The sequence below is a fragment of the Corella eumyota genome, chromosome 4 (assembly GCF_963082875.1).
Source record: "Corella eumyota chromosome 4, kaCorEumy4.1, whole genome shotgun sequence".
Lineage (NCBI taxonomy): Eukaryota > Metazoa > Chordata > Ascidiacea > Phlebobranchia > Corellidae > Corella > Corella eumyota.
The window spans coordinates 3,370,877-3,383,725 of record NC_137493.1 but is presented as its reverse complement, the minus strand read 5'-3'; the positions used below and the strand labels follow the sequence as shown (position 1 = coordinate 3,383,725).

General features: G+C 24.0%; 2 protein-coding genes across 2 annotated transcripts; one reads left to right on the top strand and one right to left on the bottom strand.

The window, feature by feature from the left end:
* The first annotated feature begins 7,696 nt into the window (after window positions 1-7,696).
* On the top strand, window positions 7,697-10,085 carry LOC145750156 (metalloendopeptidase OMA1, mitochondrial-like). The gene is made up of 4 exons (XM_082566117.1): window positions 7,697-8,461; window positions 8,600-8,863; window positions 9,011-9,222; window positions 9,371-10,085. The coding sequence occupies exons 1-4, from the start codon at window positions 7,697-7,699 to the stop codon at window positions 9,711-9,713; spliced, it is 1,584 nt and encodes a 527-aa protein (XP_082422243.1). The 3' UTR covers window positions 9,714-10,085.
* Window positions 10,052-12,515, bottom strand: LOC145750157 (uncharacterized). The gene is made up of 8 exons (XM_082566118.1): window positions 12,361-12,515; window positions 11,528-11,600; window positions 11,314-11,405; window positions 11,136-11,196; window positions 10,934-11,052; window positions 10,769-10,846; window positions 10,583-10,701; window positions 10,052-10,522 (listed from the first exon to the last, which is right to left on the bottom strand). Exons 1-8 carry the CDS (start codon window positions 12,418-12,420, stop codon window positions 10,360-10,362), a joined length of 765 nt encoding a protein of 254 aa, XP_082422244.1. The 5' UTR covers window positions 12,421-12,515; the 3' UTR covers window positions 10,052-10,359.
* Window positions 12,516-12,849: the final 334 nt, after the last annotated feature.

Genomic DNA, 12,849 nt, shown 5'->3' with positions numbered 1-12,849 from the left:
ACAAAATTTTAGGTTTTGAGATTTCATAAATTTTTAATAAAAGTTTCATAATTTTTGTGAATATTAATATTTTTGAAAATTATTTTGTAAACACGGTAATTGGACCTGTGCGGTTCTAACACAACAATTATTTTTTGATTTAAAATTTTTATTTTTTTTTTTTAAATTTGTATGCAATATCATTGGCCAAAAATATCACGTGACCTAATAAAAACCAAAATAAAAATTACCTCAAACTTTTGTTTTACTGAAAATTTTCGCAAAATGTTTTATCTTGAATGTTAGTTAGGCCAATGTGCGTGTAATAAAATACAAAATTTTAGGTTTTGAGATTTCATAAATTTTTAATAAAAGTTTCATAACTTTTATGAATATTAATATTTTCGAAAAATATTTTGTAAACACGGTAATTGAACCTGTGTGGTTCTAACACAACAATTATTTTTCGATTTAAAATTTAAAATTTTTTTAAAAAAAATTTGTATGCAATATCATTGGCCAAAAATATCACGTGACCTAATTAAACCCAAAATAAAAATTACCTCAAACTTTTGTTTTACTAAAAATTTTCGCGAAATGTTTTATTTTGAATGTTAGTTAGGCCAATGCGCGTCTAATAAAATACAAAATTTTAGGTTTTGAGATTTCATAAATTTTTAATAAAAGTATCATAGCTTTTATGAATATTAATATTTTGGAAAAATATTATGTAAACACGGTAATCGGACCTGTGCGGTTCTAACACAACAATTATTTTTCGATTTAAAATTTTTTATTTTTTTTCAAAAAATCTTTATGCAATATTATTGGCCAAAAATATCACGTGACCTAGTTAAACCCAAAATAAAAATTACCTCAAACTTTTGTTTTACTGAAAATTTTCGCGAAATGTTTTATCTTGAATGTTAGTTAGGTTAATGCGCGTCTAATAAAATACAAAATTTTAGGTTTTGAGATTTCATAAATTTTTAATAAAAGTTTCATAATTTTTATGAATATTAATATTTTTGAAAATTATTTTGTAATTACGGTAATTGAACCTGTGCGGTTCTAACACAACAATTATTTTTTGATTTAAAATTTTTAATTTTTTTTTTTTAAATTTGTATGCAATATTATTGGCAAAAAATATCACGTGACCTAATAAAAACCAAAATAAAAATTACCTCAAACTTTTGTTTTACTGAAAATTTTCGCGAAATGTTTTATCTTGAATGTTAGTTAGGCCAATGTGCGTGTAATAAAATACAAAATTTTAGGTTTTGAGATTTCATAAATTTTTAATAAAAGTTTCATAACTTTTATGAATATTAATATTTTCGAAAAATATTTTGTAAACACGGTAATTGAACCTGTGTGGTTCTAACACAACAAATATTTTTCGATTTAAAATTTTAAATTTTTTTTAAAAAAATTTGTATGCAATATCATTGGCCAAAAATATCACGTGACCTAATAAACCCAAAATAAAAATTACCTCAAACTTTTGTTTTACTAAAAATTTTCGCGAAATGTTTTATTTTGAATGTTAGTTAGGCCAATGCGCGTCTAATAAAATACAAAATTTTAGGTTTTGAGATTTCATAAATTTTTAATAAAAGTATCATAACTTTTACGAATATTAATATTTTCGAAAAATATTATTTAAACACGGTAATCGGACCTGTGCGGTTCTAACACAACGATTATTTTTCGATTTAAAATTTTTAATTTTTTTAAAAAAATTGTATGCAATATAATTGGCCAAAAATATCACGTGACCTAATGAAAACCAAAATAAAAATTACCTCAAACTTTTGTTTTACTGAAAATTTTCGCGAAATGTTTTATCTTGAATGTTAGTTAGGTTAATGCGCGTCTAATAAAATACAAAATTTTAGGTTTTGAGATTTCATAAATTTTTAATAAAAGTTTCATAATTTTTATGAATATTAATATTTTTGAAAATTATTTTGTAAACACGGTAATTGGACCTGTGCGGTTCTAACACAACAATTATTTTTTGATTTAAAATTTTTAATTTTTTTTTTTAAATTTGTATGCAATATCATTGGCCAAAAATATCACGTGACCTAATTAAACCCAAAATAAAAATTACCTCAAACTTTTGTTTTACTGAAAATTTTTGCAAAATGTTTGATCTTGAATGTTAGTTAGGCCAATGCGCGTCTAATTAAATATAAAATTTTAAGTTTTGAGATTTTGTCAATTTTTAATAAAAGAGTCATAACTTTCATGAATATTAATATTTTCGAAAAATATTATGTATACATTATAATAAGACCTACGGTTCTAACAGTACAATTATTTTTTGATTTAAAAGTTTTTTTTTTTTAATTTGTATGCAATATTATTGGCCAAAAATATCACGTGACCTAATTAAACCCAAGAAGTTTTCGAAAACAATTAAAAAAACAAAAATAAGAGCATTTTTTTATTTCACGTACATAGAATCGTTCGCGTGACCCTTTGGCCTATCTAAACTGTATGCTTAGCTCGACTTATATAAGGGATACAAGGGTAGTATGATCATTGGCTCGACCAAAAAAATTTTTTGTCGCAAAACTTAAAATTTTATGGTTAATTAGAATTGTAATGACGATACTAAGATTCAAGATAAAGAAAGTTTTTCAAAAAGTCAAAAGAACAAAAATTTGAGCACTTTTTTCTTTGCGTATTCATAACATAAATTTTTTTTATATTACAGGTCGTGACTATAGCTATGCGTGAAAAAAAAATGAAAAAAAACTTATTTTCAATGGGGAAGCTGGGTTTCGAACCTTAGACTTTGCTACTTATATAAGCGTTACTTATTTATATACACATGTTTGCAATTTTCGATAATAAAAAAATATTATGATCATTTTTATTAAACAAATATGATTTTATAAAGTTGAACAACCGATGTTGTTATGTGTTGTAATGATCAATACTGCCTGTAAAACAAAAAATATATTTAATAAAATATTACATATCGTAATTTGAAAACTTAAATTACTCGCGATATATGAATATAAACTGTATACGTAATATAAAAATGATGTAATTTTTGTTCTGTTCAATATTTTTTGAATTTTTTTTTATCTTAGGTGTTCTTTTGAGTGTTTTAACATAAATATAATCTCAAGTAAAAGTAACGACATCCAACTATTTTGAAGTACTTTAAAAATAAAATTTTATTATGATTGTTTAAGCCAAACACATTTTAAAAGTTAAAGCAAACGAGCCTAAAACCTAAAAGTAATCAACAAATTAAATTTATTTAAACTTGATAAACGCAGAAATGAAGTTTTGTGATCGTCAGTAGAGATATAACAATATTAGAGATATAACAAGACACTTTGGCACGAAGAAATACTTTTGTAAACAGTTAATATTAATAACATGTTAAAACTATGAATTTAACTTCGTCATTTTTAGGTTGCACTTGATGAACTTCTTTTGTTAACCTTCCAACTAGTTACGTGAAAGCGAGAAAAACCTAATAAAAAAGAAAAAAAAATTACAATTTTTTTCAAGACGCTTCGGGGAACTTTATTTACCACGCTCGGATGGTTTTAGATGTAAATTGCTTTATCCTCGATTATATAATATTTCATGTTAATTAATATTTTACATTTTTAAATATAAATTAAATCACAATGTATGTAACAAATTTTTGTTCTTAATAAGTTATTATTTTTTTGTCTTAATCAAAAAATTTAAATACAGTTAAATATTTCAAGTTTTCTTAAAAATTTACAAAAATTATCATTAGTTAACCAACTTTGATATATTGTTATTACTACATAATTATTTATTTTTTGGGATGTATTTATTTAGATTCCCATACTAAATCAAATACTTTAAAGCTCTTAAACTTGATACACTATCGAACACATCAAACAATCATTTAAATTTCTTAAATTTAAAAATAAATATCTATTTAATTTTTAACTTTTTTAGTTTTTAAAAAAATGCTAAATTATGTATTTAACTGAATGTTAAAAATTCAGTTAACTTTAAGATAACAAAAAAATAGTTTTTAAAACTTAAATTTGTTTTGAATCATTTTTTTTAATTTAACTGTAAAACAATTTTTTAATTTAATTATTTTTTTATTTTAATTTACTATTGAACCCTTATTATAGTTCGAAATCTTAGATTTCGAAACATATTGTTATTGTCAGTGTATTTATTATGGTTCGAAATCTTAGATTTCAAAACATATTGTTATTGTCATTATACTTTCTATTATTATTATGGTTCGAAATCTTAGATTTCGAAACATATTGTTATTGTCCGTATATTTATTATTATGGTTCGAAATCTTAGATTTCGAAACATATTGTTATTGTCCGTATATTTATTATGGTTCGAAATCTTAGATTTCGAAACATATTGTTATTGTCATTATATTTATTATTATTGTTTTTATTCTTATTTGACGAATTTTGAAAGACGATAACTTTTGTTCTTTAAAACTAAAAGTTCTAAATTTTTAGTATGTTTGTTATTATCCCAACGAATCGCAAACCTCCTATTTACGACATTTAAATGTCACTAATTACTAATTAATATATTTTATTATTAAAATTAAAAGATTAAATTTTCTGAAATTTTAATATGTTGTTGGTATTATTATTTTGTATGTTGCTATTTAAAATGAAGATTTAACTCTAGCTAAATATCGTTTAATCATTATTTTAGTTTTTTTATAAAATAACGAATCAGTGTGAGTTTAACGCTTGAATAATTTAATAGCGTTCTGGTCGCCGTCAAAAATCGTCCTTTTCGCTGTCTATTAAAGTAAAAAATATTCGTTGAAAATTTAAGTAAAATGTTAAAGTATAAGTCAAAAATGTGTAAAAATTTTTTTTTTAACTGTTTTGTTATTATTTATTTTAATACTTGTTTGATTACTAAAAAATTAAGATCGGTATTTTGCTTTTAAATTTAGTTTACTTTTATATTACAATATCAATGAGTGCGTGTTCGCTTGTTAAAATTAGGTTTAAATATAAAAAAGTTCATATTTAAATTTATAATTTAATTAATAAACCTACTAAATAAATTATATTTATAAAAAAGAATCAAACAATTTCGAACCATATTTTATTTATCAAATAAATCTAGTTATTATTTTTATTCTTACTAATCCAAATTTTGAAATCGAATAACTTTTGATTTTGTATATATAAATTTTTAAAATTTTAGTATGTTGTTTATTATCATATTGTGTTTCAATCCTCCTATTTTGATAATTTAAGTATTATTAATTAATAATTAATAGGTGTTTGTTTATTAAAATTTAGAGATCGTTATTAAGTTTTCAAATTTTGGTCAATTATATATCATAATATTAATAACTCGAAAATGGAATAAAAATTTAATTTTTGTTTGTTTAATATATTTAAATTCTTGTTTGTTCATTAAAAATAAAAGTTTGATATTAGGCATTTAAAATTTAATATAATGTATTTTATAATATTTGTAATTAAAATACATGTTTAAAAAATAATTTTTGGTTGTTTATTTTATTTAAATGCTTGTTTATTTATTAAAAATCAAAAATCAATTTTGGGAATTTAAAATTTAGTAAAATGTATATCTTGATATTAACAACATAGAACTGGGTTAAAAAATTAATTTTATTTGTATAATGTATATAAATGCTTGTTTGTTTATTAAAAATCAAAGATATGTAAAATTCTTAGTTAAGGTGTAAGCATATTTTTTTATTTATAAAAATTTATGCTAAACATAATCAAATAATTTCGAACCATCTTTTATTTATCAAATAAATCTAGTTTTTATTTTTATTCTTACTAATCCGAATTTTGAAATCGAATAACTTTTGATTTTGTGTATATTAATTTTTAAAATTTTAGTATGTTGTTTTTTATCATATTGTGTTTCAATCCTCCTATTTTGATAATTTAAATATTATTAATTAGTAATTAATAGGTGTTTGTTTATTAAAATTTAGAGATTGTTATTAAGTTTTCAAATTTTGGTCAGTTATATATCATAATATTAATAACTCGAAAATGGATTAAAAATTTAATTTTTGTTTGTTTATTATATTTAAATTCTTGTTTGTTTATTAAAAATTAAAGTTTGATATTAAGCATTTAAAATTTAATATAATGTATTTTATGATATTAGTAATTAAAATACATGTTTAAAAAATAATTTTTGTTTGTTTATTTTATTTAAATGCTTGTTTATTTATTAAAAATCAAAAATCAATTTTGGGAATTTAAAATTTAGTAAAATGTATATCTTGATATTAGCAACATAGAACTGGGTTAAAAAATTAATTTTATTTGTATAATATATATAAATGCTTGTTTGTTTATTAAAAATCAAAGATATGTAAAATTCCTAGTTAAGGTGTAAGCATATTTTTTTATTTATAAAAATTTATGCTAAACATAATCAAATAATTTCGAACCATATTTTATTTATCAAATAAATCTAGTTTTCATTATTATTATTGTTTTTATTCTTTTTAGTCCCAATTTTGAAAGAAGATATCTTTAGTTCCTTAGAATTTAAAAATCTGAAATTTTAGTATGTTGTTTATTATCAGATTATATTTTCATTCTCCTATTAACAACATTTAATTATCACTAATTACTAATAAATAAGTGTTTATTTATTACAATTTAAAGTTTGTTATTTATTTTTTAAATCTTGGCCATTTGTATATCATGATATCGGTAACTCAAAAATGAAATAAAATTTTAATTTTTTATCACTAATTACTAATTAATGGGTGTTTGTTTATTCAAATTTAAAGATTGGTATTAGGTTTTTAAATTTTGGTCGGTTATATCTTATTATATTTATAATTTCAAGATAATTAAAAAATAATTCTTGTTTGTTTGTTATATTAAATGCTGGTTTGTTAATTAAAAACCAAAGGTATGCAATATTCTTAGTTAATGTTTATGCATATATTTTTTATTTATAAAATTATATGTTAAAAATAATCAAATAATTTCGAACCATATTTTATTTATCAAATAAATCTAGTTGTAATTTTTTTCTGTTTATATTTTAATTTACCAGCATTTAAACATTTTTAGCATTTAAACATTTTTTTTAATACTTGGAAATTTAATCAGCGATTGTTATCCTTACACAATGCAGATAGAGATTGAGGTAAAAAAAATGTGAAGCGAATACACATATATTTCAAAGAACCATTAAAGTATTGAGATGTTTTAAAAACATGACGATGAAGGTTAGTGTAAATTTAAACCTTCAAGCCACATTATTTAAAACATGTTTAAAATTTAAGGCCTGTTCACACGACAAGGTAACGTTGCGTTGCGCTGCGTTGCGTTACGTAACTTTACGAGTTCTAGGGATTTTTTTTTAAATTTTAATAAAAAATATCTAATAAAAGTATTTCATATCTATAAAATAATAATAAAAAAATGATAAACATTAGCAAACGATAGATTTATATTTGGTTAATTAAAAAAATTTAAAATAATTTACTTATTACTGCTATAATGGGTCTGTTATAGAGCATAGAAACATAAACACAGCCTACGTCAAATAAATTGCGTAGTAGTATACTAACTCATAAAGGCTGATAATCCGTTGTAGCCAATGAAGCAAAATACAGTGCACTCGACCGAGTTACTAGAAAAGGTAAAAAGAAAAATCATTATTTAAGGTATAAGACAGTGGTGTTTATAGGATGTGGCGGATTTCATTGCAAAACTACAGAAATGCAGGAATTTTGCTAACAATTTGCAGGAGCCAAAAAATATATCGTTTTCCTAAAAATGACCTGGTTCGATTTAGTTCAAGAAAAACAAAAATTTATTCAAATTCTCTTCAAATTTTTCAAAAACGAACTTTTCGTTTAACTGACCAAAGAAAAATACACCCAGTTCTTGCAGTTTTACTCAAAACTAAAGGAATTAAAGCATTCAAAGGACTGTCTTTAATTTTTGGACGAGTTTTTCGTAAATATCACGACAAACTTCCAAAACATATCCAGGAAAAAATTTCCCGATATAAAGTCTCAGCTGGTATTTTAAGCGTATTTCTTACATATATATTTTATTATTCATATGTCCACTATACGACTGTACCTATAACTGGAAGAAAACGCTGGATATCATTTACGAAGGAACAAATAACAATTCTTGCTAATAAAGACAAGGACCATTTGCAATCACTGTACGGAAACAAATTTTTAAATGAAGATAGCGTTTTGTATAAGAAATGTTATGGTTTGGTCGATAGTTTAATAAGACATAATGGTGATATCCAGTTTGTTAAAGACACAGAATGGAAGCTACATGTTGTAAATAATCCTGACATTTGCAATGCATTTGTTCTCCCCAATGGCCACATATATTTGTTCACTGGAATGATTATGTTAATGAATGACTGGGAAGAACTTTCAATAGTCCTTGGCCATGAAATGTCACATGCCATTCTTGGTCACACTCAAGTAAGTTTCAATGGTGACTTGGTTTATCATACATCAAATTTTGGTGCCCCTAAGTCTTAACTTTGATTTTGTAACAAAAAACAAAATTTTTTAACAGCTTAAAATATTAACCTTTAAATATTTTTTTGTTTTTTACAGGAGCAACAAAGTTTTCTTTCGTTCAGTCAACTTCTATTAGTTCCTCTCATATGCTTCATTTGGTTTTTGTTCGATGATATTGTTGCCTTCTTAACTTATGCACTGCAAGATTATCTTTACCCAATCATATTCGAGTTAGGATTTAATTTGCCCTTTAGTAGATTGCTTGAAACAGAAGCAGATGAAGTTGGATTGATGTTAGCTTCTAAAGCTTGTGTGGATCCAAGATGGAGTGTTTTGTTATGGGATAAAATGGCAGTTAGGGTAAGTTGTTACAATTATTAAACTGTTGAAATAAGTTTATTGTATCTTAAATTAAAAGTTGGATTAAATTTTTTTTTAAATAAATTCCATTCCATAAGGTTTCTGCCATTCTAAACTAATTTTGTTTTTATCTCATTTAAATTATAGCAACTTAGTTCGGGAACTGTAAATGAAGAAGATGAAAAAGTCGTGGAATATATATCTACTCATCCCAGCCATGAAAGAAGAGCGTTATTATTAGAAGAAAGAATACCAGTCGCAATGGAAACAAGAAAAAAATGCAATTGTCCTGCTGTGTCAAAAACTGTGGACCCCCTTAAAAAGGCACACATTATGAGAAAAATTGCAGAAAATCTCAAGTATGCTTTTTTTAAAACCTTTTTAGTGATTTAATTAGAGTACTAGAGTAATAGAGATAATGATAACCTTTAAATCTATGCTACTAATAACAAAATTATTGAGGTTCTTGTAAAGTTTTATACTCTAATTTACTTTATTTATGTTTAGAGAGCGAGCCAAACTATCAAAAGAAATAGAAGATTTGGAAACAAAAAAGAAAAATTTAACCGAGAAAGAAATACCTAAAACAATTGTGGAAAATGACTTAATTTTAAAACATATTGTCGAACTCGAAAAAGAGTTTTTAAAACTAGCAAAACTTCTGGACGAGATTCCACTACAAGAAACCAAAGTTTATTCGTCGAGCAATAAGTTTTATTCCGACGTTTGGTCAACTGTTAAAAATAAATTTCACAAATCTGTTTTATCAGAAAATAACAGCCAGTGTAACAATACGAACATAAGGCATGTGAAACAAAGACAGCATGATTATTATAATTTTGAAGACTAAATCTGCAATTGGCACTCAATTAATTAACACTGTTTATAAATGGTTTGTTTAAGTAAAAATACCTAGTTTTTTAATAAAAATAATAAAACACTGACGTAAAGTATTTCGGCTGTTTGTTAAGTTTAATCAATATTATTATTAGGTTTATTGTTTTAATGGGGGTATTGATTTTTCATTTTATTTTGTAATATATTCTTTTAATTTATAGTTAAATCTAATCCAATAATTTTTCTTAATTTTAAATGTATAATCTACTGTGTTAAGTGCTTTAATATTATTAATATGCAAGTTTAAAATGTGATCACTAACTAATTTGTTTAAAACCCAATTTCATTCATAATAAATTGTAATTTCTTAACTACGATAGTAAAATAGCACAATGCATAAAGAATAAGCTAATTAATTTAATGATTGGTTGCACTTATTAAACATTTTTAAAATCCCAACTAAGTAGAAAGGTGTGTAAACAAGTAAATAAGTTTGTCTATTAAAACTTGCAGGAACTTGTAATAATTAAATTGTGGTAGGATTTTTTAGGCTGTTTGGCTATGTTAAAGACAAGCAATCTAACTACTACTGCATAATAATAATAACCAGAAATATGTAAAATTTAACTCGGCCAACAAAAATTGCCATAACCTACCAGTTAAGGTGAAGGGGTGAATACAGGGTTAAAAGGTGTATTAGGAGATGGCGTGTTACATTTAAGTCTGTAAGTCAGTTCTTCAATTTTTTGTTCTTGATTGGTTGACAAGTGACGATGTTTGTCTAACGATTGACGCATTTTTAGGTTTTCCAAATATAAGTTTCTGTTGTAAAAAAAAAGATCAAAAAAGTGCTGTTGGTAATTATATTTATACAATACTTACCGATTCTCTAGGCTTTTTTCATGTAATTGTGAGCGTAGATCTTCAATTTTTTGGCTTTGTGTAATATTAATGTCTTTTAATGTTCTAACATTATTCATTTGGAACTGGTTTTCAGCAATCTAAAAGGTAAAGATATTATTTTAAATTAGGGCAAACATCTGCTCAATTTATAAAAAAAGTCCATACTATTTGATTGAGATCATGAATTTCATTTTTTCTCATTTCTAAAACATTTTGGAAACTTTCCAGTTCATTCTTCTGCGCCTTGATATAAAATTAAATATTTGAAAATTAAACAAAACTATTGTAAATTACCGAGTGTTTAATAATTTAACTAATTGCAAATTATACCTGAATAGCTTTATTAATTTCTTCTTCCTGATTGGATTTTAACCGATCTATTTCTTTATTTAGTTCGGTGCACTTACTAGTTAACTCTTCAATATTTTTTTTATTTTGATTGGTTTGTTCTAAAAATAAAATGTATACGCCATGAACAAATCTTATTTGAAACGCCAAAACGATTTGGTTTACATTTGTTACAAGTTATTACCTTCAATTTTTGAATCATGTTTTTCTTTTACCAAATCCAAGCTTTTTTCATGGCTTTCTTTCTAAAAAAAAAGAAATAACTTACATAAACCAAAATCACTAACATTAATTTTTTTGGAAATATATTCCATGAAGTTAACAATTATATAAAAGTGCAAATAATTTAGTATAGCAGGTACCTCTTGCAGCAAACTATCGTTTGCAATCTTTATTTGTTCTTGCAAATTTTGAATAAAATTTGTTTTTTCTTCAACAATAGCTTGAATGCTACCTAATATAAAATAAAGTTTTATATTAACCTATAAAAAAAAGTTAAAACAAATAAATCCATTCTTATTTTTATAGAAAAACCAAATATATATATATATATATATACAATTTAATTGCATTTACTTGTTTTTTCATCAACTAAACATTCTAACTGTTGTTTTTCTTCTGATAACCTCCGATCAGAATTTTTGTCCAACTAAAAAAATAAAAACAATTATAGTGAAAATATATTTTAAAAGTCACTTAAACCATAGTATAACAATGTGTAATTAAAGTTTAACAAATTTGCAGCAATACTAAAACTATTGCCAGCTTTTTATTTATTAACTTCTTTTTTTGCTATTTATCCCAGCTGTCTAACACTAAACGTACCTGATCAGAAAAAAACTCTATAGAACAATATAATCCTAATGCAATTAGGCATGTTAAAATCAGTTGAAATATATCACTTAACTCAAAATAACCCAACATTGAATTTGAAAAGTCATACCAGTTTTTATCAACAAAAAATGTCAACAACTTTTACTGGATTAAAATACAATTAAACAATTGCTAACGAATTGCAAAAAAATTTAAAGATTGTTTTATAAGTAACTATTACTACTACAATGATTATAATCTTTAATAATATTTATATCTCAAAACAGATTAAAGCAAATAGAAACGCAATTCAAAGAAGTTTCTTAAACACACTTTTCTAATCTTTGTTAAAATTCTTATGTTTACTTAGGTATGCGTTACTTTCTATGACATCACAATAAGGGTATTGATTATACCCGTGACGTAACAAAGACCCATCTGAATTATGAATGAAGAAGGTATCAAAAGTAATCCCATTTTAGTTTTGATAAATCGAAATAAATCAAATTAAAAAAAAACTTTTTTGCTAGAAAACACAGTGGGAAATCACCAAAAAAATTAAAATTTCATTGACTACAAAACAATTTGATATTTACCTTTTTATTTTTTCGACGTAAACAAACGAAAATGTTTCTACATTTTGGGCAGCAAGACATCACTAAGTTGTTCAAATGTAAAAACCGAAACTTTATTTACATACCAGTATATCCTTAGGTCTCATAAAAAGTTTTAAAAATCATATAGTGCTCAACTAAATATCTAAAATTATGACTTAAAAATTATTGTGAAACAACTTATTTATAAACAAGACTAATGGATAGCTATGTTGGTTTTGTGCCATTTAATCCTGTCCATTTAAACATTACTGAGCACATGACTTATAATAAACTGTGTACACTATAATCCCTTTGAACTTTTAATAGCCAAAAATGTAACTGTACAATAATCTGGATAACTGTTCTGGTGTATATGAATGACCACATAACATAACTGTGTGAAAATTTATCATAACTTTATCGGGTCTTATCTTTCTAAGTACATTGCCTGGCATCTATCAACAACCACAAAATAATAAGATTAAAGTA